General features: G+C 43.4%; 2 protein-coding genes across 4 annotated transcripts; both read left to right on the forward strand.

Moving 5' to 3' along the window:
- Positions 1-18,959, forward strand: LOC139385300 (guanine nucleotide-binding protein subunit beta-5b). 2 transcript variants are annotated; one of them, XM_071130455.1, is made up of 13 exons: positions 1-151; positions 9,023-9,172; positions 10,105-10,216; positions 10,559-10,695; positions 10,922-10,963; positions 11,082-11,158; positions 11,298-11,430; positions 14,282-14,425; positions 14,536-14,627; positions 15,406-15,454; positions 16,005-16,101; positions 17,321-17,487; positions 18,331-18,959. In XM_071130455.1, the coding sequence occupies exons 2-13, from the start codon at positions 9,047-9,049 to the stop codon at positions 18,340-18,342; spliced, it is 1,188 nt and encodes a 395-aa protein (XP_070986556.1). In that variant the 5' UTR covers positions 1-151; positions 9,023-9,046; the 3' UTR covers positions 18,343-18,959. The 2 variants fall into 2 exon arrangements, with proteins under 2 accessions (XP_070986556.1, XP_070986557.1); XM_071130456.1 differs by lacking the exons at positions 1-151; positions 9,023-9,172 and adding an exon at positions 9,723-9,905.
- Positions 18,953-24,007, forward strand: LOC139385301 (anti-apoptotic protein NR13-like). 2 transcript variants are annotated; one of them, XR_011628930.1, is made up of 4 exons: positions 19,097-19,225; positions 20,235-20,705; positions 22,437-22,615; positions 23,671-23,796. XR_011628930.1 is itself a non-coding variant. In XM_071130457.1 (3 exons), exons 1-3 carry the CDS (start codon positions 19,169-19,171, stop codon positions 22,557-22,559), a joined length of 651 nt encoding a protein of 216 aa, XP_070986558.1. In that variant the 5' UTR covers positions 18,953-19,168; the 3' UTR covers positions 22,560-24,007. The 2 variants fall into 2 exon arrangements, 1 of the variants encoding a protein (XP_070986558.1); XM_071130457.1 differs by having other exon boundaries at positions 18,953-19,225; positions 22,437-24,007.
- Positions 24,008-25,815: the final 1,808 nt, after the last annotated feature.

Below are 25,815 nucleotides of genomic sequence, written 5' to 3' on the forward strand. Positions count from 1 at the left end.
ACCTGAGGGTAATACTGTGGCGTGGTCAAAGCCCTTGGTAAGTAGCTTAGTGTTCCCTCTCTGTCCCTGCCCTCCAATCCTCTAACTAACGTTGGAAAACACTCCTCAGGATAGCATACCGTCTGACAGACAAACCAACTTCCCTCATTAGGTAAGAACTATATTATACGTTTGTTATGATGATGTCATGCAGTTGTGTTGGAAACAGTTGATCAGCAATTTTTTTCTATTTAAGGCATATCAGATCTGTAAGCATGTACAATATGAGATGGACTGATTTTAAATAATGACAAGGTGTTGACTTAGTTATAACTCAATATACATGGCCTTCAGTAATGTATTTAGGATATTACTTTGAGAATTTGATAGACCACTGAAAAGCCATACATGGACTGTATAGGGCTTAGTGTTAGGTGGATCACTATCAACACTGTAACAGTAAAGCCTATTTCTCAGTCTCTATTTTAAGCATGTGGCTAGTACAGTACGGAACGGTGTACAGTAGTATAGGAAGTTTGTGGGTACCATCCACTACCGTTGTGCCCTCGAGCAAGGCACTCGCTCCGGCATAACCCCCACATAGCTCCAGGGGTGCTGCATTGTGGTTGACCTTGTGCTCCTTGGAAGTGTCTGTATGTTGTTATGTGTTTCTGTGCTGTCCTGGGGGTTGGGAGCAGCGCATCCTGCATTCCTAAGGCTACTGATCAAAATAGCCACATGGCTAGCATATAACAAATATACTACATATCAACCTAGGATCAATGATCAGCTAACTTACCTAAATATTTAGAAATATTCATGTTCGTTTTGTAAATGGGCATGGTCTACTACTCTAATTTACTCAACAACCAAAAACACAAAGTCCGATCATAAGTAAAAAATTGTATTAACCAGAAAACCAATAGTTATTTATCAAAGTTAGCTGGCTAACTTATTGACCCTGCTTTGTAGTATACCCCTCAGACCCATGGTTCAGACAATAGGCAGACAAGACCGGAGCAAAAATGGCAATTGTGGGAGGAGCACAAGGTCAACCTGGAGTTATGTAGGGGTAATATTCTAATAAAATAACATGTTTGTTGTCAGATGTAAACAACAGGTACAGACTAACAGTGAAATGCTTACTTTACGGGCCCTTCCCATATAGCAGCAAGCGCCCTGCTCAACGGCACAATGGCAGCTACTAACTTCCTAATAATATAGTTATATTTCTACAATTGTGTGTTTATCTCTAGTACTGTGTATGTCTTACAGCCCACAATATACTATATACAGTGCCTTTGGAAAGTATTCAGACCCCTTGACTTTTTCCACATTTTGTTAGGTTACAGCCTAATTCTAAAATGTATTAAATAGTTTTTTCCCCTCATCAATCTACACACAATGCGCCATAATGACGTAGCAAAAACAGGTTATACATTTTTGCTAATTTATAAAAAAATATGAAATATTACATTTACATACAGTACCAGTCAAAAGTTTGGACACACCTACTCATTCCAGGGTTTTTCTGTATTTTTACTACTCAAATCAAATTTAATTTGTCGCATGCGCTGAATACAACAGGTAGACCTTTACAGTGAAATGCTTACTTACAAGCCCTTAACCAACAATGCTTTAAGAAGTTAAGAAGGCGGGGGGGGGGGGGGGGGGGGGGGGGTGTTAAGGAAATAAATAGAAAATAAAAGTAATAAATAATTAAACAGCAACAGTAAAATAAGTCAAATTGCGAGGGCGGCCTCCCGGGTGGCACAGTGGTTAAGGGCGCTGTACTGCAGCGCCAGCTGTGCCATCAGAGTCCCTGGGTTCGCGCCCAGGCTCTGTCGTAACCGGCCGCGACCAGGAGGTCCGTGGGGCGACGCACAATTGGCCTAGCATCGTCCGGGTTAGGGAGGGATTGGTCGGTAGGGATCTCCTTGTCTCATTGCGCACCAGCGACTCCTGTGGCGGGCCGGGCGCAGTGCGCGCTAGCCAAGGTTGCCAGGTGCACTCCGACACATTGGTGCGGCTGGCTTCCGGGTTGGATGCGGGCTGTGTTAAGAAGCAGTACGGCTGGTTGGGTTGTGTATCGGAGGACGCATGACATTCAGCCTTCGTCTCTCCCGAGCCCGTACGGGAGTTGTAGCAATGAGACAAGATAGTAGCTACTACAACAATTGGATACCACGAAATTGGGGAGAAAAAGGGGTAAAAAAAATACAAATAATAATAATTGCGAGGGCACCGGTTAGTTGAGGTAATATGTAGGTAGAGTTAAAGTGACTATACATAGATGATAAATGATTAGCTTATTTAGGAGTCTTATGGCTTGGGGGTGGAAGCTGTTAAGAAGCCTTTTGGACCTCGACCTGGTGCTCCGGTACCTCTTGCCGTGCAGAAGCAGAGAGAACAGTCTATGGTTGGCTGGAGTCTGACAATTTTTCGGGCCTTCCTCTGACACCACCTGATATAGAGGTCCTGGATGGCAGGAAGCTTGGCCCCAGTGATGTACTGGGCCTTCCGCAATACCCTCTGTAGTGCCTTGCGTTTGGAGGCCGAGCAGTTGCCATACCAGGCAGTGATGCAACCAGTCAGGATGCTCTCGATGGTGCAGCTGTAGAACCTTTTGAATATCTGTGGACCCATGCCAAATCTTTTCAGTCTCCTGATGGGGAATAGGCTTTGTCGTGCCCTCTTCACAGCTGTCTTAGTGTGTTTGGTCCATGATAGTTTGTTGGTGATGTGGATACCAAGGAACTTGAAGCTCTCAACCTGTTCCACTACAGCCCCGTTGATGAGAATGGGGGCGTGTTCGGGTCCTCCTTTTTCTGTAGTCCACAATCATCTCCTTTGTCTTGATCACGTTGAGGGAGAGGTTGTTGTCCTGGCACCACACGATCAGGTCTCTGACCTCCTCCCTATAGACTGTCTCATCGTTGTCGGTGATCGGGCATACTACTGTGTCATCGGAAAACTTGATGATGGCGTTGGAGTCGTGCCTGGCCATGCAGTCATGAGTGCACAGGGAGTACTGGAGGGGATTGAGCATGCACTCCTGAGGGGCCCCTGTGTTGAGGATAAGCGTGGCGGATGTGTTGTTCCCTACCACCTGGGGGAGGCCCGTCAGGAAGTCCAGGATCCAGTTGCAGAGGGAGGTGTTTAGTTCCAGGGTCCTTAGCTTAGTGATGAGCTTTGAGGGCACTATGGGGTTGAACTCTAGTCAATGAACAGCATTCTCACATAGGTGTTCCTTTTATCCAGGTGGGAAAGGGCAGTGTTGAGTGCAATAGAGATTGTATCATCTGTGGATCTGTTGGGGCGGTATGCAAATTGGAGTGGGTCTAGGGTTTCTGGGATAGTGGTGTTGATGTGGGCCAAGACCAGCCTTTCAAAGCACTTCATGGCGACAGACAGGTCGGTAGTCATTTACAGACAGGTTGGGTCGGTAGTCATTTAGGCAGGTTACTTTAGTGTTCTTGGGCACAGGGACTATGGTGGTCTGCTTGAAATATTGGTATTACAGACTCAGTCAGGGACAGGTTGAAAATGTCAGTGAAGACACTTTCCAGTTGGCCAATACTGTCATCAAGGCAACGGGTGGCTACTTTGAAGAATCTCAAATATAAAATATATTTTGATTTAACACTTTTGGTTACTACATGATTTCATATGTTATTTCTTAGTTTTAATGTCTTCACTAGTACTGATCTTCTACAATGTAGAAAATAGTACAAATAAATAAAACCCCTTGAATGAGTAGGTGTGTCCAAACGTTTGACTGGTACTGTAAGTATTCAGACCCTTCACTCAGTACTTTGTTGAAGCACCTTTGGCAGCGATTTCAGCCTCAAGTCTTCTTGTGTATGACGCTACAAGCTTGGCACACCTATATTTGGGGAGTTTCTCCCATTCTTCTCTGCAGATCCTCTCAAGTTCTGTCAGGTTGGATGGGAAGCGTTGCTGCACAGCTATTTTCAGGTCTCTCCAGCGATGTTCGATCAGGTTTTAAGTCCAGGCTCTGGCTGGGTCACTCAAGTACATTCAGAGACTTGTCCCGAAGCCACTCCTGCGTTGTTATGGCTGTGTGCTTAGGGTTGTTGTACTGTTGGAAGGTGAACCTTCGCCCCAGTCTGAGGTCCTGAGAGTTCTGGAGCAGGTTTTTATCAAGGATCTCTCTGTACTTTGCTCCGTTCATCTTTGCCCCAATCCTGACTAGTCTCCCAGTCCCTGCCACTGAAAAACATCCCCACACCATGATTCTGCCACCACCATGCTTCACCGTAGGGATGGTGCCAGGTTTCCTCCAGACGTTGGCATTCAGGCCAAAGAGTTCAATCTTGGTTTCTTCGGACCAGAGAATCTTGTTTCTCATGGTCTGAGAGTCCTTTAGGTGGCTTTTGGCAAACTACAAGTGGGCTGTCATGTGCCTTTTACTGAGGAGTGGCTTCCATCTGGCCACTCCACCATAAATCCCTGATTGGTGGAGTGCTACAGAGCTGGTTGTCCTTCTGGAAGGTTCTCCCATCTCCCCAGAGCAACTCGGAGTTCAGTCAGTGTGACCTTATTGACCTTATAAAGACAGGTGTGTGCCTTTCGAAGTCATGTCCAATCAATTTGAGTCTCGTAGAAAAGGGTCTGAATAAATAAGGTATTTTTTTTCACTTTGTCATTATGGGGTATTGTGTGTAGACTGCAGTGTTCTATTTCTACTGTGTGTAGACTGCAGTGTTCTATTTCTACTGTGTGTAATGTAGTGTTCTATTTCTACTGTGTGCAGACTGCAGTGTTCTATTTCTACTGTGTGTAATGTAGTGTTCTATTTCTACTGTGTGTAATGTAGTGTTCTATTTCTACTGTGTGTAGACTGCAGTGTTCTATTTCTACTGTGTGTAATGTAGTGTTCTATTTCTACTGTGTGTAATGTAGTGTTCTATTTCTACTGTGTGTAATGTAGTGTTCTATTTCTACTGTGTGTAGACTGCAGTATTCTATTTATACTGTGTGTAATGTAGTGTTCTATTTCTACTGTGTGTAATGTAGTGTTCTATTTCTACTGTGTGTAATGTAGTGTTCTATTTCTACTGTGTGTAATGAATATCTCCACCCTTATGTATATGTTACAGCCAACTATGTATTTATACAGTATTTGTCTGTATCAGATTGTGGTTATGTACAGTGCCTTGCGAAAGTATTCGGCCCCCTTGAACTTTGCGACCTTTTGCCACATTTCAGGCTTCAAACATAAAGATATAAAATTGTATTTTTTTTGTGAAGAATCAACAACAAGTGGGACACAATCATGAAGTGGAACGACATTTATTGGATATTTCAAACTTTTTTAACAAATCAAAAACTGAAAAATTGGGCGTGCAAAATTATTCAGCCCCTTTACTTTCAGTGCAGCAAACTCTCTCCAGAAGTTCAGTGAGGATCTCTGAATGATCCAATGTTGACCTAAATGACTAATGATGATAAATACAATCCACCTGTGTGTAATCACGTCTTCGTATAAATGCACCTGCACTGTGATAGTCTCAGAGGTCCGTTAAAAGCGCAGAGAGCATCATGAAGAACAAGGAACACACCAGGCAGGTCCGAGATACTGTTGTGAAGAAGTTTAAAGCCGGATTTGGATTCAAAAAGATTTCCCAAGCTTTAAACATCCCAAGGAGCACTGTGCAAGCGATAATATTGAAATGGAAGGAGTATCAGACCACTGCAAATCTACCAAGACCTGGCCGTCCCTCTAAACTTTCAGCTCATACAAGGAGAAGACTGATCAGAGATGCAGCCAAGAGGCCCATGATCACTCTGGATGAACTGCAGAGATCTACAGCTGAGGTGGGAGACTCTGTCCATAGGACAACAATCAGTCGTATATTGCACAAATCTGGCCTTTATGGAAGAGTGGCAAGAAGAAAGCCATTTCTTAAAGATATCCATAAAAAGTGTTGTTTAAAGTTTGCCACAAGCCACCTGGGAGACACACCAAACATGTGGAAGAAGGTGCTCTGGTCAGATGAAACCAAAATTGAACTTTTTGGCAACAATGCAAAACGTTATGTTTGGCGTAAAAGCAACACAGCTCATCACCCTGAACACACCATCCCCACTGTCAAACATGGTGGTGGCAGCATCATGGTTTGGGCCTGCTTTTCTTCAGCAGGGACAGGGAAGATGGTTAAAATTGATGGGAAGATGGATGGAGCCAAATACAGGACCATTCTGGAAGAAAACCTGATGGAGTCTGCAAAAGACCTGAGACTGGGACGGAGATTTGTCTTCCAACAAGACAATGATCCAAAACATAAAGCAAAATCTACAATGGAATGGTTCAAAAATAAACATATCCAGGTGTTAGAATGGCCAAGTCAAAGTCCAGACCTGAATCCAATCGAGAATCTGTGGAAAGAACTGAAAACTGCTGTTCACAAATGCTCTCCATCCAACCTCACTGAGCTCGAGCTGTTTTGCAAGGAGGAATGGGAAAAAAATTCAGTCTCTCGATGTGCAAAACTGATAGAGACATACCCCAAGCGACTTACAGCTGTAATCGCAGCAAAAGGTGGCGCTACAAAGTATTAACTTAAGGGGGCTGAATAATTTTGCACGCCCAATTTTTCAGTTTTTGATTTGTTAAAAAAGTTTGAAATATCCAATAAATGTCGTTCCACTTCATGATTGTGTCCCACTTGTTGTTGATTCTTCACAAAAAAATACAGTTTTATATCTTTATGTTTGAAGCCTGAAATGTGGCAAAAGGTCGCAAAGTTCAAGGGGGCCGAATACTTTCGCAAGGCACTGTATCTGTTCTATTTCTGCAGTGCCTAATGAACTGCAATATACACCGTGTAGAAACAGATAAATAATGACCTGCAATATAGACACTGCAGAAATAGAACAGATAGATATTGCAAGTCATTCTATACAGTTAAAGTGGGAAGTTTACATACACCTTAGCCAAATACATTTAAACTCAGTTTTTCACAATTCCTGACATTTAATCCTAGTAAAAATTCCCTGTCTTAGGTCAGTTAGGATAACCACTTTATTTAAAGAATGTGAAATGTCAGAATAATAGTAGAGAGAATGATTTATTTAAACTTTTATTTCTTTCATCACATTCCCAGTGGGTCAGAAGTCAATTAGTATTTGGTAGCATTGCCTATAAATTGTTTCACTTGGGTCAAACGTTTTGGGTAGCCTTCCACAAGCTTCCCACACACGCTTTTTCAGTTCTGCCCACAAGTTTTCTATGGGATTGAGGTCAGGGCTTTGTGATGGCCACTCCAATACCTTGACTTTGTTGTCCTTAAGCCATTTTGCCACACCTTTGGAAGTATGCTTGGGGTCATTGTCCATTTGGAAGACCCATTTGCTACCAAGCTTTAACTTCCTGACTGATGTCTTGAGATGTTGCTTCAATATATCCACATAATTTTCCTTCCTTATATAGCCATCTATTTTGTTAAGTGCACCAGTCCCTCCTGCAGCAAAGCACCCCAACAACATGATGCTGCCACCCCCGTTCTTTGCGGTTGGGATGGTGTTTTCTATTTTTGTTTCATCAGACCAGAGGACATTTCTCCAAAAAGTGTGATCTTTGACCACATGTGCAGTTGCAAACCGTAGTCTGGCTTTTTTATGGCATTTCTGGAGCAGTGGCTTCTTCCTTGCTGAGCGGCCTTTCAGGTTATGTCGATATAGGACTCATTTTACTGTGGATACAGATACTTTTGTACCTGTTTCTTCCAGCATCTTCACAGGGTCCTTTGCTGTTGTTCTGGGATTCGCACCAAAGTACGCTCTTCTCTAGGAGACAGAACCCGTCTCCTTCCTGAGTGGTATGACGGCTGTGTGGTCCCATGGTGTTTAGACTTGCGTACTATTGTTTGTACAGATGAACGTGGTACCTTCTGGCATTTGGAAATTGCTCCCAAGGATGAAGGTTGTGGAGGTTTACAATTTTATTTTTTGAGGTCTTGGCGGCACTGAGTTTGAAGGTAGACCTTGAAATACATCCACAGGTACACCTCCAATTGACTCAAATTATGTCAATTAGCCTATCAGAAGCTTCTAAAACAATGACATAATTTTCTGGAATTTTCCAAGCTGTTTAAAGGCACAGTCAATGTAGTGTATGTAAACTTCGGACCCACTGGAATTGTGATACAGTGAATTATAAGTGAAATAATCTGTCTGTAAACAATTGTTGGAAAAATGACTTGTGTCATGCACAAGTAGATGTCCTAACCAACTTGCCAAAACTATAGTTTGTTAACAAGAAATGTGTGGAGTGGTTGAAAACGAGTTTTAATGACTCCAACCTAAGTGTATGTAAACTTCCGACTTCAACTGTATCTGTTCTATGTGTATATTGCAGCTCATTATTTATCTGTTCTATTTCTGCAGTGTCTATGTTGCAGTTCATTAGACACTATAGAAATAGTACGACCTGCAATATGGACACTGCAGAAATAGAACAGATAGATATTGCAGGTCATTATATATCTGTTCTATTTCTACACGGTGTATATTGCAGGTCCATATCCAGCTCTGCATGTCTATGATTCATTCCCCAGACTATCACTATCAGTGGCAGTTACCGATCCCCACCATTATACGGTGTAATAATGTACATCCAAGTGTGTGTGTGCATGCATCTCCTAAAATAGGCCTAATGCTCTCTCCTTCTCTGAGCTGGATCAGGCAGGAGGGAGATTCCCCACTGCTTATCGTCAACACAGCTGTCAGCACACACACACCTGCACACACACTCTCACTCCCTCAATCCTCTCACTCTGTCTCTTATTCACTATCTCTCTCTAACTGACTCACACATACACACATTCTCTCCCTATCTCTCTAGCTCACGCTCTCTCTCTCTCTCACACTCACTCACTCACTCACACTCTCTCTCTAACACACACACACACATACACAAAATAGCAATGCTCCCTTCAGGTGAATCGATAACAGTGTGTATGTGTGTTATTTCTCATACCTGAATGTTGACACTGTGTTCCTTTTCTCCTCTATACAGGTCTGTGGTTAATCAGCTGCAGCCATGTGTGACCAGACGTTTTTGGCCATCACCTTCGGGCCGTGTGACAGCTGCTCAGAGAACCGCCCCTTGATGAATCTATACATCAAGACTGAACCCATCAACTACTGCTCACTATGCATGGAGATTGTACGTCTCTTTACCCATGACCTCTAACCTCTGACTCTAACCAATCTAACGGCTCCTTCCTGGACCAATACAATCCTTTAAGATCTTCACAAATTCCCAGGGAATAGGGATAGATTTGAGATTCTTGATGTATTTTTAGGGGGTTGGAGAGGACCCCATCTGAGAATGCAGCCTCCCTATCTGTCTGATATACAGTAGCAGCGAGCCTCTTTCCACACACACACACACACACACACACACACACACACACACACACACACACACCATTCCTGGATGAATTCCCCACCTCATTTTATCTGTACTCCCTTCTCTCTGGCAGCTCATCCACACTTACAGCAACCTTGTCTTTCACTTCTCTAAACAACAATAGGTGCAAAAACACCTTTCAAAGGAAAATAACATACATTTAAACAAGGAAACTGCAATGTGGTAAAATAAAATATGAAATGTGATTTTTCTGTCAAGTATTTAAATGAACATTATTAGAGGAAAGTTAGGCTATATTTAGTACGATTACTACCAAAGACAGTCATAGTGGCTTCTCTGGAGCGAGAAAAACATAGCTATAGAAAGAGGGAGAGAGAGGTAGAGACTTGCCAGAGAGCGAGTGAGACAAGAGACAGGGAAGGAGGGAGAGAGAGCGGGGGAGAAGGAGCACATCAGCGCGGCAGCAGCATCAGGGGCATATTCATTAGTCCAAACAAAAACTAGAGTTCATATTGGAAAAATGCAGGTAGGTCTCTCCGTTTCGTTCCGTTTGCTTCCGTTTAAGAAACGTTTTGCAACAGAATCGGCGTAATGAATACGCACCAGCTGTAGGAAGGCAGAGCCGCCTTGACGGGCGCAGCCAGCGCGCGACTAAAAACATCTGCTCTTGCTGTTCCCTTTTCTGTCCTTTCCCCGTTCCCTTCTTTCGTTCCTCCTCTCTAAAGATGGCGTGCCAGGGCCTTGCGAGCGGCGAGACTCTGAAGTCGCTGAAGGCGGAGAGCGAGACGCTGAGGAAGAAGCTCGAGGAGGAGCGGAAGAAGCTGCACGATGTGGAGTGTGAGTTTAATGGGAGGGAGAGCGGCCTCGCGATGCACATAATGTTTACTGTCTGTACCCTAAACATGAAAGTTATGCAGAAACTATTATTATATCCGTTATTATATCCTAATTGAATTTGATATTCATGCCAAAAATCATCTGATATGTAATTTCCAGAGATTTGCCCGTGGCCATGAAAGCGCATTAGATAAACTACCAGAAGATAGTTAATAGAGAGCATTGCAGCAAAGTTTTCCTGCAACAGGGTGATCAAATAAATATCCTATCTATTCATTTACACGACAATTCATTGTCATTACTAGAGTTTTTAACAGCGTGTGTGTGTGTGTGTGTGTGTAGTGGAGAAGGTAGCTGAGAAGGCGGAAGCTCTTGGTGAGTTAAACATGAAGACTCGGAGGACACTGAAGGGCCATGGCAACAAGGTGCTCTGTATGGACTGGTGCAAAGACAAACGACGCATTGTCAGCTCCTCACAGGTATGCACACACACGAACTGCTCTCTTTTCCTCCCTCTCCACCCTATCCCCCTATCCTCCTTCTATTCAACTGTCATTAGTGTGTTTTGGTCACAACCCTGTCCATGGTGCTGAACTCCCTGACTCCACTTATATCAATTACTCCTCCTCTTCATTCCTCCCTTCTTCCCTTCTCTCCCCTCTCTCCTCCCTTCTTCATTCATTTTCCTTGTCTTCTGTCTACCAGGATGGGAAGGTCATCGTATGGGATGCTTTCACCACCAATAAGGTTAGTAAAAGCAGCCGGAGTGTGTGTGAGTGCACTAATGGCAGCCTAATTCAGTCCCATGGTGGAGCGGTCTTAACCAGGCTTATTTACGTTAATGTATATGCACACTGTGTTCTAGGAACATGCAGTGACCATGCCGACTACGTGGGTGATGGCGTGTGCCTACGCCCCCTCTGGCTGTGCCATCGCCTGTGGGTGAGTCTCACCCTAACCTCTGACCTTTAACCCCTTAGCCCCAAGAAAGGTATTGGCTTGATGCTGAAGTACTGGCTTGAGGGCTTGATGTTAAAGTAATGCCCTACAAATCTCTCTCTCTCGTCTGTCTGTCTGACAGGGGATTGGATAATAAGTGCTCAGTGTACCCTCTCTCATTGGACAAGGACGAGAACTTGGCGGCCAAGAAGAAGTCGGTTGCCATGCACACCAACTACCTGTCCGGCTGCACCTTCACCAACTCTGACATGCAAGTTAGGGACTAGACACACACATACATGTACACACACACACACACACACACACACACAGACATAGACACACTCAGACACACACAACACAATGAGGAGAGGGAAGGAAATTGAGATTTTCAGAACAAGGAGGAGTGAATGGATAGAGGGAGGGAGGAATAGAAGGAAGGAAATATTAGATGTTTAAGGCTGTTAATAATTCATCTCTGCTAGACAGGAGAGGAACTGTTGAGAATTATAGCCGGATGAGGAGAAGGTGATGAGAGAAAGCGTGAGAGAGAGGAGAGGAAACAGAGAAGTGGCCCATAGAGAGAGATGGCCGTCCATTGTGAGTGTATTAATAGACATTAAGAGGCCTTTATCTGTCAGAGCTGAAAACTAAGGGCACACACACACAATCTACGTCTCCCTAATGCACTGGGGTCTGTTGGTGGGTGTTGAGCTGTGAAGACGTGTGTGTGTGTGTGTGTGTGTGTGTGTGTGTGTGTGTGTGTGTGTGTGTGTGTTGTGTGTGTGGTGTGTGTGTGTGGAAAAAAGCACAGGGCTGTGGAGAGTCGAGACTACATTGCCCCAGTCAATCTCAGTTCAGTCTCACTTTCATATCATTATTGTCTGACGGGGATGTTTCATATCAACCGTTTGGTTCCTAGTGAATACACAGTTAGCACATTTGGTTCCTAGTGAATACACAGTTAGCACATTTGGTTCCTAGTGAATACACAGTTAGCACATTTGGTTCCTAGTGAATACACAGTTAGCACATTTGGTTCCTAGTGAATACACAGTTAGCACATTTGGTTCCTAGTGAATACACAGTTAGCACGTTTGGTTCCTAGTGAATACACAGTTAGCACATTTGGTTCCTAGTGAATACACAGTTAGCACATTTGGTTCCTAGTGAATACACAGTTAGCACATTTGGTTCCTTGAAAGTTGTAGGAATGTATGTTTTTGGCTTCACGTTGGTTGCGAGAACGAAGCCATACGTTTCCTGACCGGTAAAACAGATTTCTTTATTTAAATGTTCTGAGAACAGAAAATAACATTTAGCCTGTTCTGGGAATGTTTATTTTTAGGTTGTAGGGAGGTTGTGAGAACGTTTTACTCTGATTCCTTGAACCTTTTCTTAACACTGTGAGAATAGACATTATAGGTTATTTGGAGGTTTTAGAATAACTTCTTTAAAACTTTCACTGAATGTTTCTGCTAGCTTATTTTGGGTTAACTTTTTTGAAGTCCAAGCATGATTGAAAATGTAGAAATTAATTTCCTTAGTCATTAATCATGCAAACACATGCATTTTTTGTGTCACTGCATCAATGAGATTTGAACCTATAATCTAATGTTCTTTATCCATGGAATTAGTCCACTGCCCCACCAGGATGGAGCTAGCATGCCATGTTTTTTTACACATACAAAGCTGTTCATTTTGTCTATTCAAACAGACCCCATTTCAAAGGAAATAAGCACTCATTAAGATAAGGTGTGGCCAATTAATGGGGCCGGCCAACACACCTGAACACACTTAACAAGAGAGGATAGAGAGAGTTTTGTTGATGCTAAGAACAGAATGTATATGTTTTTAAATAACTAACTTAGAATGTTCTCTGAACATTACTAAAGTTTTCTTGTAGTTTTTATGGTAATTTTTCTTAACGTTCTCGGCTCAATTTGAGAACTTTACTTTAAATAGAACCATGAGGAAACCTGTAGGAAACGTTATGCTGAAGTACTGACATTCACACAGAAGAACGTTGGTTCTTAACGTTCTCTTAATTATTTGAGAACATTCCCAATGTCAAGAACATTACCAAAATTGAAATGCAATGTAACCATGTTTGAACTTTTAGGAAATGTTCTGTTAAAGTAATGAAATACCAATACAATTATGTTTTTTTGTCAAGTTCCTTAAATGTGTTGAGAATGTTCAAAGCCAAGCAACTATCCTGCACCATTCCCAGAAAGTTGTGGGAAGGTTGTATGCAAAATAACCATGGCACAACCACTCACTCACCAAGTTCTAGGAAACGTATGGTTCTCAGAACGTTGTGCGTTAGCTGGGTACACCCCAGTAGTTAACCAGCTCTGTGTAATGGCCGTAGATTAGTTATATTACCCCAAACTACCACAAAAGGGTAGTAGGATCACACATTCCCCCATGTTTAAGAATACATTGTTGTGTGTGTTTCAGTATTCTGATAAAGTGTGTGTGTTGCTGTGTGTGTTTCAGTATCCTGATAGTGTGTGTGTTTCAGTATCCTGATAGTGTGTGTGTTGCTGTGTGTGTGTTTCAGTATCCTGATAAAGTGTGTGTGTTGCTGTGTGTGTGTGTGTGTGTGTGTGTGTGTGTGTGTGTGTGTGTGTGTGTGTGTGTGTGTGTGTGTGTGTGTGTGTGTGTGTGTTTCAGTATGCTGATAAAGTGTGTGTGTGTGTGTGTTTCAGTATGCTGATAAAGTGTGTGCGTTGCTGTGTGTGTGTGTTTCAGTATCCTGATAAAGTGTGTGTGTGTGTGTGTTTCAGTATGCTGATAAAGTGTGTGCGTTGCAGTGTGTGTGTGTGTTTCAGTATCCTGATAAAGTGTGTGTGTGTGTGTGTGTGTTTCAGTATCCTGATAGTGTGTGTGTTGCTGTGTGTGGGTTTCAGTATCCTGATAAAGTGTGTGTGTGTGTGTGTGTTTCAGTATCCTGATAGTGTGTGTGTTGCTGTGTGTGTTTCAGTATCCTGATAAAGTGTGTTGCTGTGTGTGTGTTTCAGTATGCTGATAAAGTGTGTGTGTGTGTGTTTCAGTATCCTGATAAAGTGTGTGTGTGTGTGTGTGTGTTTCAGTATCCTGATAAAGTGTGTGTGTGTGTAGATCTTGACATCCAGTGGGGACGGTACCAGTGCGCTGTGGGACGTGGAGAGTGGTCAGCTGCTGCAGAGTTTCCACGGTCACTCTGCTGATGTCCTCACTCTGGACCTCGCCCCCTCTGAGACTGGAAACACCTTCGTCTCCGGGGTCAGTGTGTGTGTGTGTGTGTGTGTGTGTGTGTGTGTGTGTGTGTGTGTGTGTCTCCTATCTATCTATCTCTCTGTCCCTCCCCTAACATGTATGTTTGTTCATTCCAGGGTTCTGATAAGAAGGCTAACGTTTGGGACTTGCGCTCAGGGCAGAACGTCCAGTCGTTTGATACCCACGACTCTGACATCAACTGTGTCAAGTAAGTAGCAGCATCCACATCAACCCTTTATACAGCTTCACTGTCTACAGATCCCCTATCCTTATAGTATCCACATAATCTCTATAGTACAGCATCCATCAACCCTAAACCTAACCCTTTACACAGCTTCACTGTCTACAGATCACCTATCCTTATAGTATCCACATAATCTCTACAGTACAGCATCCATCGACCCTAAACCTAACCCTTTACACAGCTTCACTGTCTACAGATCACCTATCCCTTATAGTATCCACATAATCTCTATAGTACAGCATCCATCGACCCTAAACCTAACCCTTTACACAGCTTCACTGTATACAGATCCCCTATCCTTATAGTATCCACATAATCTCTACAGTACAGCTAACAGCATCCATCGACCCTAAACCTAACCCTTTACACAGCTTCACTGTCTACAGATCACCTATCCTTATAGTATCCACATAATCTCTATAGTACAGCTAACAGCATCCATCGACCCTAAACCTAACCCTTTTTATTATTGTTTTCTATTTACCCTTTATTTAACTAGGCAAGTCAGTTAAGAACAAATTCTTATTTACAATGACGGCCTAGGAACAGTGGGTTAACTGCCTTGTTCAGGGGTAGAACGACAGATTTTTACCTTGTCAGCTCAGGGATTCGATCTAGCAACCTTTCGGTTACTGGCCCAATGCTCTAACCACTAGGCTTTCATACAGCTTAGTGCACACATCAACCTTTTTACTCCTCTCACACTCTCTCTTTCTCGCTATCGCTCTCCCTCTCTCTCCAGGTACTACCCCAGTGGCGATGCTTTTGCCTCTGCTTCTGACGACTCTACCGTGAGTTTATAACACACTTATAGCACACTTATACACCCTACTTAGTGCACTACTCTTGAACAAAGCCACAGAGTTGCAACCAAAAAGCTCTAATCAAAGGTAGTGCCCTATAAAGGGAATAGGGTGTCACTTGACAGATGATGGACCTTTGATGTGATTCTGTGGGTTGTGTGTGGCAGTCGGACACTGTCTCAATAACACCGTTCAGTTAACAGAATCTCTGGGAGAGAATTGATTATCTTAGTGTGATGTCACTGGTCAAAGACCGCTCTTTCACATCATACAGTCCATGTGTCAAAGCATCCCACTGTTTTACATTACTACACAGGTTTGTATTAAGAAGTGTTATTCAGGCCAAGGAGGAAAAATACAATACATTACGATATAACTTTATTGTACATCATGGGAAAATTACAATGTAACTTTGTCTCTCATTAGGAAATATGCTGGGCCTTTGAGTTCACAGCACAGACAGAAACAACAACTAGCATGTAATGGGTTAAATAAAAAATCAAATCAAAATGTCCCATTGATTGTCTGTGTGTTCCAGTGCCGTCTGTTTGATCTCAGGGCTGATCGGGAAGTGTCCATCTACTCCAAAGACAGCATAATGTTTGGAGCCGCCAGTGTCGACTTCTCTCTTAGTGGTAAGATGTGGACAATAGTCAGCAACCGTTTGACAGATAATACCTCTTTATTAGCTTCCTCTCAACAGAGACTAGAGTCAACTAAACATCTTTTGGTCCCCCGATCATGAACACATTTACAATAATGCTGTTTGACATTTACTGGTGTTGTTGTGTTATTATTGGATGTTGTGCCAGGCAATCTTTCCCATCTTCACTTTGCCTCTTTCACTTTCTTTCTTACCGGGTGTGATGATGCAATAGATATACTGCCACGGCCTTTATAGCGGTCAAGGGATTTTATTTATCAAAAATCACTGAAACTGGAAACACTTATGTCCCTCACTAGCTTTAAGCACCAACTGTCAGAGCAGCTCACAGATTACTGCACCTGTACATAGCCCACCTATAATTTAGCCCAAACAACTACCTCTTTCCCTACTGTATTTATTTAATTAATTTATTTATTTTGCTCCTTTGCACACCAGTATTTTTATTTCTACTTTGCACATTCTTCAACTGCAGATCTCCCATTCCAGTGTTTTACTTGCTATATTGTATTTACTTTGCCACCATGGCCTTTTTGCCTTTACCTCCCTTATCTCACCTCATTTGCTCACATCGTATATAGACTTGTTTATACTGTATTATTGACTGTATGTTTGTTTTACTCCATGTGTAACTCTGTGTCGTTGTATGTGTCGAACTGCTTTGCTTTATCGCAATTGTAAATGATTACTTGTTCTCAACTTGCCTACCTGGTTAAATAAAGGTAAAATAAATTTGATCTTATCTGATTTTGTGTGTAGGCCGAGACTGGATTCTATCCCCAAAAATGTTATTCCTCTGTGTGTTATATAATTGTAGAGGTACAAAGTCTTTAGTATTAGTTTTTATATGGCTGTATAAAGATGACAGTTTATTATCAAACTTGTGATAGAGATCACACTTCAGCCAAGAGGGGAATTTAATGCAGTTAATATGTGGGAAAGGGAATTACCACTCTGCCATCTGGAGTTTTACTACATTTTTACCAAAACTGGATTCCATGTAACTTAGAGGTGATTGATTATTCATTATATCCACTCTATTAGCCTCTGTCAAATGCACTTTAAACTGTAATACATCTGTTCTGTGATGTCCTCCAGCATATTGGAGAATATTCTAGAATCTGACCCTTTCTACCCCTCTATCTCTGTATCCATCTTTCTCTCTCTCTCTCTCTCCACCCCTCCTCCAGGTCGTCTGTTGTTTGCTGGCTATAATGACTACACCATCAATGTGTGGGACGTCCTGAAGGGGACCAGAGTAGCCATCCTGTTTGGCCATGAGAACAGAGTCAGCTCACTCAGAGTCTCTCCTGATGGAACTGCTTTCTGCTCCGGGTCCTGGGACAACACTCTACGGGTGAGACAAGAGGGTAGGGGGGTCGGAAGGGAGCTGAAACAAGGAGGGACAACACCTTATTTAAAAAAAAATGTTTTATTTAACTAGGCAAGTCAGTTAAGAACAAATTCTTATTTACAATGACGGCCTACCCCGGCCAACGCTGGGCTAATTGTGCGCCGCCCTTTGGGACTCCCAATCACGGCCGGATGTGATACAACATGGGCTAGAGAGAGGGGGAGAGGCTGAGAGTACCTATTTGTGGAAAACCCTGGTTCTGCAGAGTCATGCGTCAGACTATCCCCACAGTACATACTTCTGTTTTCCACTACAGGCACAGCCACAATATAGGATGTGGAAACCACCACTGAGAGATACTGTAGTAGTTGTTCTTCATTAATGTCTGTGGAAGTATAGTAACACAGCCATAGTCTTCCCTCTGGTGATCTCACTTACATCATTTTAGCAGACATGTTTATCCAGAGCGACTTAGTGGATGCATACATTTTCATACTCCCCCCCCCCATACTGATTCCCCGTGGGAATTAAACCCACAACCCTGGCGTTGCAAGACCCTGGTGTTACAAGTGCCAATCTCTACCAACAGAGCCACACAGGGCCACTTCTCCTCCGAGTTGCTCTGCCTCATAATCTACACCGGTCTGACAAAGGGGGATTCTCCATCTCCCCAAAAATCTGATTTCTATCAAGGTTTCTTCCTTCCAGGGAGTTTTTCATTGTCACTATGCTGCTGCCTGCTCTTTGGGGTCTGCACCGGGTACCTGTAATATACTTTTTGACAAATGCTGTTGTTTAAATGTCTTATTGAATACAATCTGATGTTCTGTGCTCTTTCTCGAACAGATCTGGGCCTAGAGCTGCTGATGTCATCAGAGCGAGACTGAACCCCTGGAAGTCAGGGGTCAGAGGTTAAGGGTCAGGACCAGAGTCATGTGACCAGTCGACCCAGAGTGCCCATGGAGCACACCCTGCCGCAGAAAGAGTCTGCCTATAGAAACTATATTCAGTTACACACAATAATAAACTATCTAGGTTTGACTCACAGAGACTATTTGTTTGACTGAAGTTGGACTATACCAAATGCTCATCAGGTCAATGAGGTCCTAAAGCTTTATTATGAGCAGTATTACAATTATTATTACTATTGTATTACTAAAGTCAGTTGAGCAGTTTTCCTCTACAGCAGGTCCTAGCCAATGCCATGCAGTACTGACTTTCCTGTATAGAAGCTAACTCACTGCCGTTTTTATGCTCCCTAGTCCCCCTTTAAACCTGCTTCACAGTCTGTAGTTTACCAGTCAATTAGTCTGCCCAGGTTGTAACTTGCTCAGATCTAAAGCGCAATACTACTGTTATATAAAACCAGGCCATAGACTGTGGCTAGCCAGAGAGGGAGAAAGAGGGAGTGTTTGAAGTATTGTTCATTTGTAATCATAGTCTTCTTCTGAAATAAATACATTTTATTTAAATTATTGATTACTGGTGTCTTACAAGTTTGTTTTATCCTATGGTTATGATGGAAATGACGAAGAGGATGATGATATGGAGACAGGTAACGTTATTTCCATGACATCTGATTCTCTTCTAGCGGAACAATACAATTCAGGGAAATGCCATTTTTGTGACGTTGCTTAGTGAGTATAAAGTCTGGCGAGAGCCTGGTGAGGCGGAAATACGGTTGATGACAGCGATCCTCCTTCCGTCTGTACGTGGAGAAAGCTGTCTGATCGCTGGGAGGGTGAGCTTTTTGTTAACTTTTTCCTACCTAGAATATGCGATTTATTTTTCTTCAACTATTCTTGGATAAGCGTATCAAGCTTCGGTTTTACAGATTGAGTGAATGGATCGATGCGGTTTGAGCCACTGATGTTGTTCGCTGCCTTGGTTTCTCTGGTCCTTTGTGTCAATCAGTACTACACTAGTTAGCTTTCAGCTGCTAGCCAGAAATGTCTAACGAGAAGCCCTACTTACTCATATCCAAACCATGACTGGTTATCTATTTTCCAATGTTGATGGTGACAAGAAAATGTAAAACAATCCAACCACTTAACGTTAATTTAGCTAGCTAGATTGCGATGTGTGTGACTTGCTTTCGATTTGACAGTCAAGCTAGCTAGCAAGTACAAATATGTCAAGGTTCAAGTCAATTCAGTTTTCTTTATACGGTACTGTAGCTAGCTAACGTATTAGCTCTAGCTACAACCCTTGTTTCTTTCATGCCTCGTCCTGAATTAATCCAGACTTAAAGGGCTCTTAAATTAGATTTGACTGGCTTGCTCACATAGCCAGTTATTTAGCTAGCTAGTTACAAAGCTACCTAGCCAACTGTGTACCGTTCTATTTACAGATTAGTTCAAGCTTGCTATGTGGGCTATGCAGCTCATTGGAAAACGTAGCTTTGCTTTCAGTTTTGAGTACAAGCCTCTACTTGGTATTGCACAGAGGATGTCACCTCTTTGGGATTAGATTGAGGTTGTTTCCAATAGACCATGTAGGGTGGGTTGTGGAGAGAAGCCTGCTGTATAATGTATTACCTTTTAGGCATAACAATATGAATATTGAGAATGTTTCCTCTATAGTCTAGCCCCTGCAGTGTGGGCTGTGAGAAATTAACTGCATGTGATAATGTATTGATAGTGTTTCCTGTATTTATCATGTCGTGCTGCCTGTGGAAAAAAACTGTGTAGCAGAGGCCCTTTCTGATATATAGGCTATAGATGATGTATTAACTGTATGTCTTCCTGTAGACCATGTCATGCGGGCTGTGGAAAGAAACCCTGGCAATAGCAGAGGACTACCTGTCTGTCTGCAGTATTATCCCTGCCAGTGGGTCCCGGAAAGCCCCGCCTGGTCCTCCTCCCAGCGACTCGGCTGCAGCCATGCGGCGCCAGGCCCGTGACATGGAGGCAAAGCACCGGGCCCGCTTCCATGCCCTGGCACACAGCTTCCTGTGCCAATGCGGGCCGGACACCTGCGCCTGTCTGAGGAGGGTGATGGAGGAGCTGGTGGGAGATGGACAGATGAACTGGGGGAGGGTGGTCTCTCTGTTCACCTTCACTGGTGTGCTGGTCAGAGAACTACAGGGAGAGGACACAGACCAGGGGCTGGGTAATGGCATGGAGCTGGGGGGGAAGGAGAGCTGCAGGGCACTGGCGGAGACCATAGCAGACTACCTAGGAGAGGAGAAGAGTGACTGGATGCTGGAGAACAAAGGCTGGGTAGGTTTGAGCAGTAAGCATCACACACATGCGCTTATGGACACATATGCACGCACACACACAGGATCATTGATTAAGCTGGTGGGAATTAGAGATGGGAATCTGGGCTCATGTCAGCAGCACTAGTTCTCTGTCAAGCTAAGAGAAACAGTTGGACAATGACACCTTCTATTGTCAATAATGTCTGTTTCAGACACCTTGTGGCTTCTTGCTATGTGGCTGCTGTGTTTGTGCTACCAACACAATGTTCTGGTCTAATCCAGAAATGACTGCTTAAAACACAGGATTTTTGTGGTACAAGAAATATGACAATATTGGGGGACAGTTTCCCAGACAGATTAGTGACAACTAGGTGAAAAATCTGTCGATGTCCCCTCGAGCAAGGCACTTAACCTTAATTCCTCCTGTAAATCGCTCTGGATAAGAGCGTCTACTAAATTACTGTAAAAGTGTCAATGTAGTTCTGGATTGAACCTCAATGGAAAATTCCCATTTGAAAATTGTTTCTGGGGCCCTAAATTTGCCTTTAAAAAAAAATATATTTTTTTAAACCCTTTCTCCCCAATTTCATGGTATCCAATTGTTTAGTAGCTACCATCTTGTCTCATCGCTACAACTCCCGTACGGGCTCGGGAGAGACGAAGGTTGAAACACAACCCAACCAAGCGCGCATCCAACCCAGAAGCCAATGTGTTGGAGGAAACACCATGCACCTGGCAACCTTGGTTAGTGCGCACTGCGCCCGGCCCGCCACAGGAGTCGCTGGTGCGCGATGAGACAAGGATATCCCTACCGACCAAGCCCTCCCTAAACCGGACGACGCTAGGCCAATTGTGCGTCGCCCCATGGGCGCGAACCCAGAGTCTCTGGTGTGACAGCTGGCGCTGCTGTACAGCGCCCTTAACCACTGCGCCACCCGGGAGGCCACCAAATTTGCCTTTTTAAGCTGTTGTGTCACAGTAGATTTATAAATGTATAACACTTCAGTCAATACAGAGTGATTTTACTGTGGTGTGGACTATAAACCCTGGTTGTCTGAGAGGTCAAAGTTCTACCTGTCACTTTAAAGAGGGTTTGTCCAAGGTCAACACAGCCAGTATAGTCATATAAAGTGGATCAGGGGTAGTGGGGTTACTGGGGTACTCCAAAACAACATAGGACTGTAGTGCTGGGGTAGCAACAACAGCTGCAGCTCAATTTGTTGACTGGTTTTGTGAATTAACCCCCCCCCCCCCTAGCCAGCTGGTCCCAACAGCCGTGTGTACCGTCTCTAACGTAACAGTCTAGTGACCTCCAACCACACAACAATCGTTAATACTCAAAAACTAGTCTGGATCAGAACAACAAATAGACTGATGAACACAACCAGCTGGGTCTGGATCAGAACAACAAATAGACTGATGAACACAACCAGCTGGGTCTGGATCAGAACAACAAATAGACTGATGAACACAACCAGCTGGGTCTGGATCAGAACAACGAATAGACTGATGAACACAACCACATTTTGAGATTTGCCTTACTAATCACGACACAGGTCTGTTATAGCAGGGACTGTCCGCAGGCAGTTGTTTCTCGGTCTGAAAACACGAGAGGAAATGGGGCTTTTTGAGCAGTATTGAACTAAGTTTCTTGACTTCCTTATTTTGATCTCTAGCCTGGTCCTTTGATACACCATCGTGACCTGAATAAGTGTTCAATAAAATATATGGATCTAATCTTCTCTTCTAGGAGGGCTTCTGTAAGTTCTTCCACACAGCAAGAGAGGTGAACCAGGACTCGTCCATGAAGACTGCCCTGTTTGCTGCTGCTGGCGTGGGCATCGCAGGGTTAACCTTCCTCCTGGTCCGCTAACACACAGCACAAGCCCTGCTGCATCATCAGTCTCATTTCAAAGTGATGGCCGTGTGGTAGGTCTTCAATAGGTTAAATGGTGTCACAACAGGGGCAAAACACTGTCTTGAAAATGAGAGGTGGGGGGAGAGACTAACTTAGGGCCAAAATATATTTTTTTGAATAGTGGATGGGACATGTCCCCCTTCACCCCCTGGTGAGTTACGCCCATGTGTCACACTGAAGCAGGATTCCATTACATGGTTTAGTTTCATTCATCAACTGAATGTTTCCACATCTTTCAGTCTGCAGTAATACCTTCAACTATTACCAACTCTATGATTCAGTCATACCTAGAGATTGTACCACAACAAACTAAAGGCCTTCTGAAATGATGGAATATGTGAATATTATTAGTTTACATATCTTTCCGCTGTTATGTTATTAAAATATAGTATTTTGTCAAAGCGAGCGCACAGGGACCACATGTTGTGTTGACCACAACTGGACTACTATGGTTGGTTGCATTCTGTTTGACCGTGCAGCTACAAAGATGACCATTTAGATGTGGATGGCTGCATTCTGTTTGACCGTGCAGCTACAAAGATGACCATTTAGATGTGGATGGCTGCTTCTCAAATGGGGACTTCATCCCTATCTCAGGGCTATTCAAATCCAAGCCTGACGTTCTGAAGTAGTCCTGCTTTTCTGTTCTACCTGATCATTAATGGCACCCAACTGGTGTCTCAGGTCTAAAGCCGTTCCTGGTAAGAGGGGAGGAATGAAAATCAACAGTGGAACTGGCTTGTTGGTCCAGATTTCAATATCCCTGACCTATATAGAAATGGGGTGGCATTTGGGGACAAACCCCATCATTTTGTCCACTGCTTAGTGTCCTGACTTGTTTTTATGAATGTCCCTCTTGCCTTTCTACTTCAAGTAATGTGTGTGTGTGTGTGTGGCAAGAATATTTTTTAGTGTAATAAACATACATTAATATATTTATATGAAATAAAAATGTTAAGTTGCCATCTTTGCATTGCCCCTTGGCAGATTTCATTGTTATTTTGTAGTTTTTTACCTTTTTCTCTCTGTCTCATGTTACACATCCATTTATGGTTTATAAAAACAGGGTTCTTCTACTCCAGGCCCAGAGGTCCACATTACTGCCCGATTCTTTTCTACCTGCTAATTGATTGGCCGGCCAGAGTACATGTGTCCCGTCTCTGAGATGATGAAAACCAGAAGTGTTCAGGTCCTCCAGGCCTGTAGTTAAATATCCTTGGTCTGTCTGTGTAGGTTTCTATCTGTGTCTGAGATGGTATGTAATGTTTTTCAGGGCTTTACAGACAGTGGTGCTACAGTGTGAGATGATTGACTAGACATGGTCTGCATTGCAAATGCACCCTGTTCCCTATAGTGCGTGACTTATTTATGTCTTTTTCTAAATAAAAAGTTTCAGTCATGGAGTTACAGTACTGTCTTTTGTTAAAGGTGAGTGTGAGAGACTGCAGGATGGTAAAGACACTGATAGTCCAGGAGTCCTTTTGGTTTCACTTTGACTTCAGAACTCTTTCTGACTTCTTGTTACGGTCACTAAGTGTTTATCAGCCTACACACTACCCCCCATCATGGTCTTGCAGGCCTCCGGCTCCACATCTCGTCTCTCCGATACTCTTCTCAGAATAAAAGCGCTGACTTGTATCCTGTTACACAACTGCAGCTACTGCTATTTTAGATGCAACTAATGGTACTTTAGTCACCGTCACATACAAGGCTGTGGTTACTGCTGTTCTCTACACACTCACCACAAGCCTTCTAAGAAACACAGCCATTGCTGTGAGAAACACAACTTTGTCTTTCACGGAGTCACATTTGTCTCAATAGTTTTTGCTAAATGTATTTCTGGTGAATTGTAAATCCAGTGTTTTCTCCTAGCCAGAGAATTCAGTCCTACGCTCAGTGACGCTACAGCAATGAGACTTGTCTGTCAGTGAGGGGGCGGGATTAGACCAGGGCCGTAACCATTCGGTCTTATCCTTGTCTACCAGGATGAGATGTACGGACAGAGACTGAAACCTCTTAACTAATGGCACTTTAGTCACCATCACATACAAAGCTGTGGTTACTGCTGTTCTCTACACGTAGCCACAGCAAACCTTCTAGGACGCTGCAGTTGTATCTTGTTACACAAGTCAGCACTTTTTATTCCAATTCTGAGAAGTGTATCGGAGAGACGAGATGTGGAGCATGAGGCCTGCCCCATCAAGATGAGATCAGATAGTGACTGAGACTCTGTTATTCAAGAGTGTCACTATCTCATCTTGATCATCGTTACTAGTTTCCGTTATGCCGGCTTTTAACGGTTTTGGCTTTCCATCTGATATACACTTTTATCATGTTTATTCTCACACACACCCCTGAGCCATGGGAAGAGCAGTATTATCTGCTGCTTCTCCAATCTGTTTATACTATCAGCACTGTCTGCTGACCCACACTGTACACACAAGCCTTGCTCTCTGACTAGCCGGCACTCACCCCAAGCAAACCTTGCAAATGGGTTTGACCCCCTTTCCCTGCTTCCCATACAATGTCTCTCTGCCCAGAGTAGATTTCTGGCTAAGAGTGACTGTTTAATGTCACCAAAAGTCTCAGGGATGGAGGAGGGGATCCAGAGTGAGTGATGGAGGTAAGCGTGTATAGCATTGTATATCTGAACCATCAAAGGGTCTGTATAGCCCTCGGCCTCTCAGACCCTCAGAACATGCAACACTGAGACTGACCTGATTTCCTACCATAGAACACATACAACATACTGAGAGCTGAGCTGATGTTGTCAATGTGTGACTGTTATATCCTGTTGACATGTTTTCTCCCAGTAGACTAACAGCAGCCCGTCACTGCTGTGGTTCATCATGGGGAACTGGCTAACATATTAATACCCAGTTATTATCACTAGTTCTATTGACACTGGCTGTTTAGATGATGGATTATAGAGATTACTGATGAAGGGGGACATACTTACTGGCTCCCAGATGGGGCTCTCGGGACTGAATCTCAAAAACAAGCAAAGGGGGGGGGGGAATTGGTGAGAGACCAGGATGGAGAGAGTGTGAGGAATGGAGAGGCAGCGAGTCAGACAGAAGTCTGGGGGTTTGAGAAACATGTTAAACTCTCTGACCTCAATGACCTTAAACACCCAGTAGAATGATCACTGACCTTAGACACCCAGCAGAATGATCACTGAACTTAGACACCCAGCAGAATGATCACTGAC

This window comes from Oncorhynchus clarkii, chromosome 26 (assembly GCF_045791955.1).
Source record: "Oncorhynchus clarkii lewisi isolate Uvic-CL-2024 chromosome 26, UVic_Ocla_1.0, whole genome shotgun sequence".
NCBI lineage: Eukaryota > Metazoa > Chordata > Actinopteri > Salmoniformes > Salmonidae > Oncorhynchus > Oncorhynchus clarkii.

What these genes read in the sequence shown, in the direction of transcription:
- LOC139385300 (XM_071130455.1), top strand. Translation starts at nt 9,047, where the DNA reads ATGTGTGACCAGACGTTTTTGGCCATCACCTTCGGGCCGTGTGACAGC. An exon ending in GCATTGTCAGCTCCTCACAG is followed by an intron (nt 10,696 to 10,921) that starts GTATGCACACAC and finishes TCTGTCTACCAG; the next exon opens with GATGGGAAGGTCATCGTATG. An exon ending in TCACCAACTCTGACATGCAA is followed by an intron (nt 11,431 to 14,281) that starts GTTAGGGACTAG and finishes GTGTGTGTGTAG; the next exon opens with ATCTTGACATCCAGTGGGGA.
- LOC139385301 (XM_071130457.1), top strand. Translation starts at nt 19,169, where the DNA reads ATGACAGCGATCCTCCTTCCGTCTGTACGTGGAGAAAGCTGTCTGATC. An exon ending in GCTGTCTGATCGCTGGGAGG is followed by an intron (nt 19,226 to 20,234) that starts GTGAGCTTTTTG and finishes GTCTTCCTGTAG; the next exon opens with ACCATGTCATGCGGGCTGTG. An exon ending in TGCTGGAGAACAAAGGCTGG is followed by an intron (nt 20,706 to 22,436) that starts GTAGGTTTGAGC and finishes CTTCTCTTCTAG; the next exon opens with GAGGGCTTCTGTAAGTTCTT.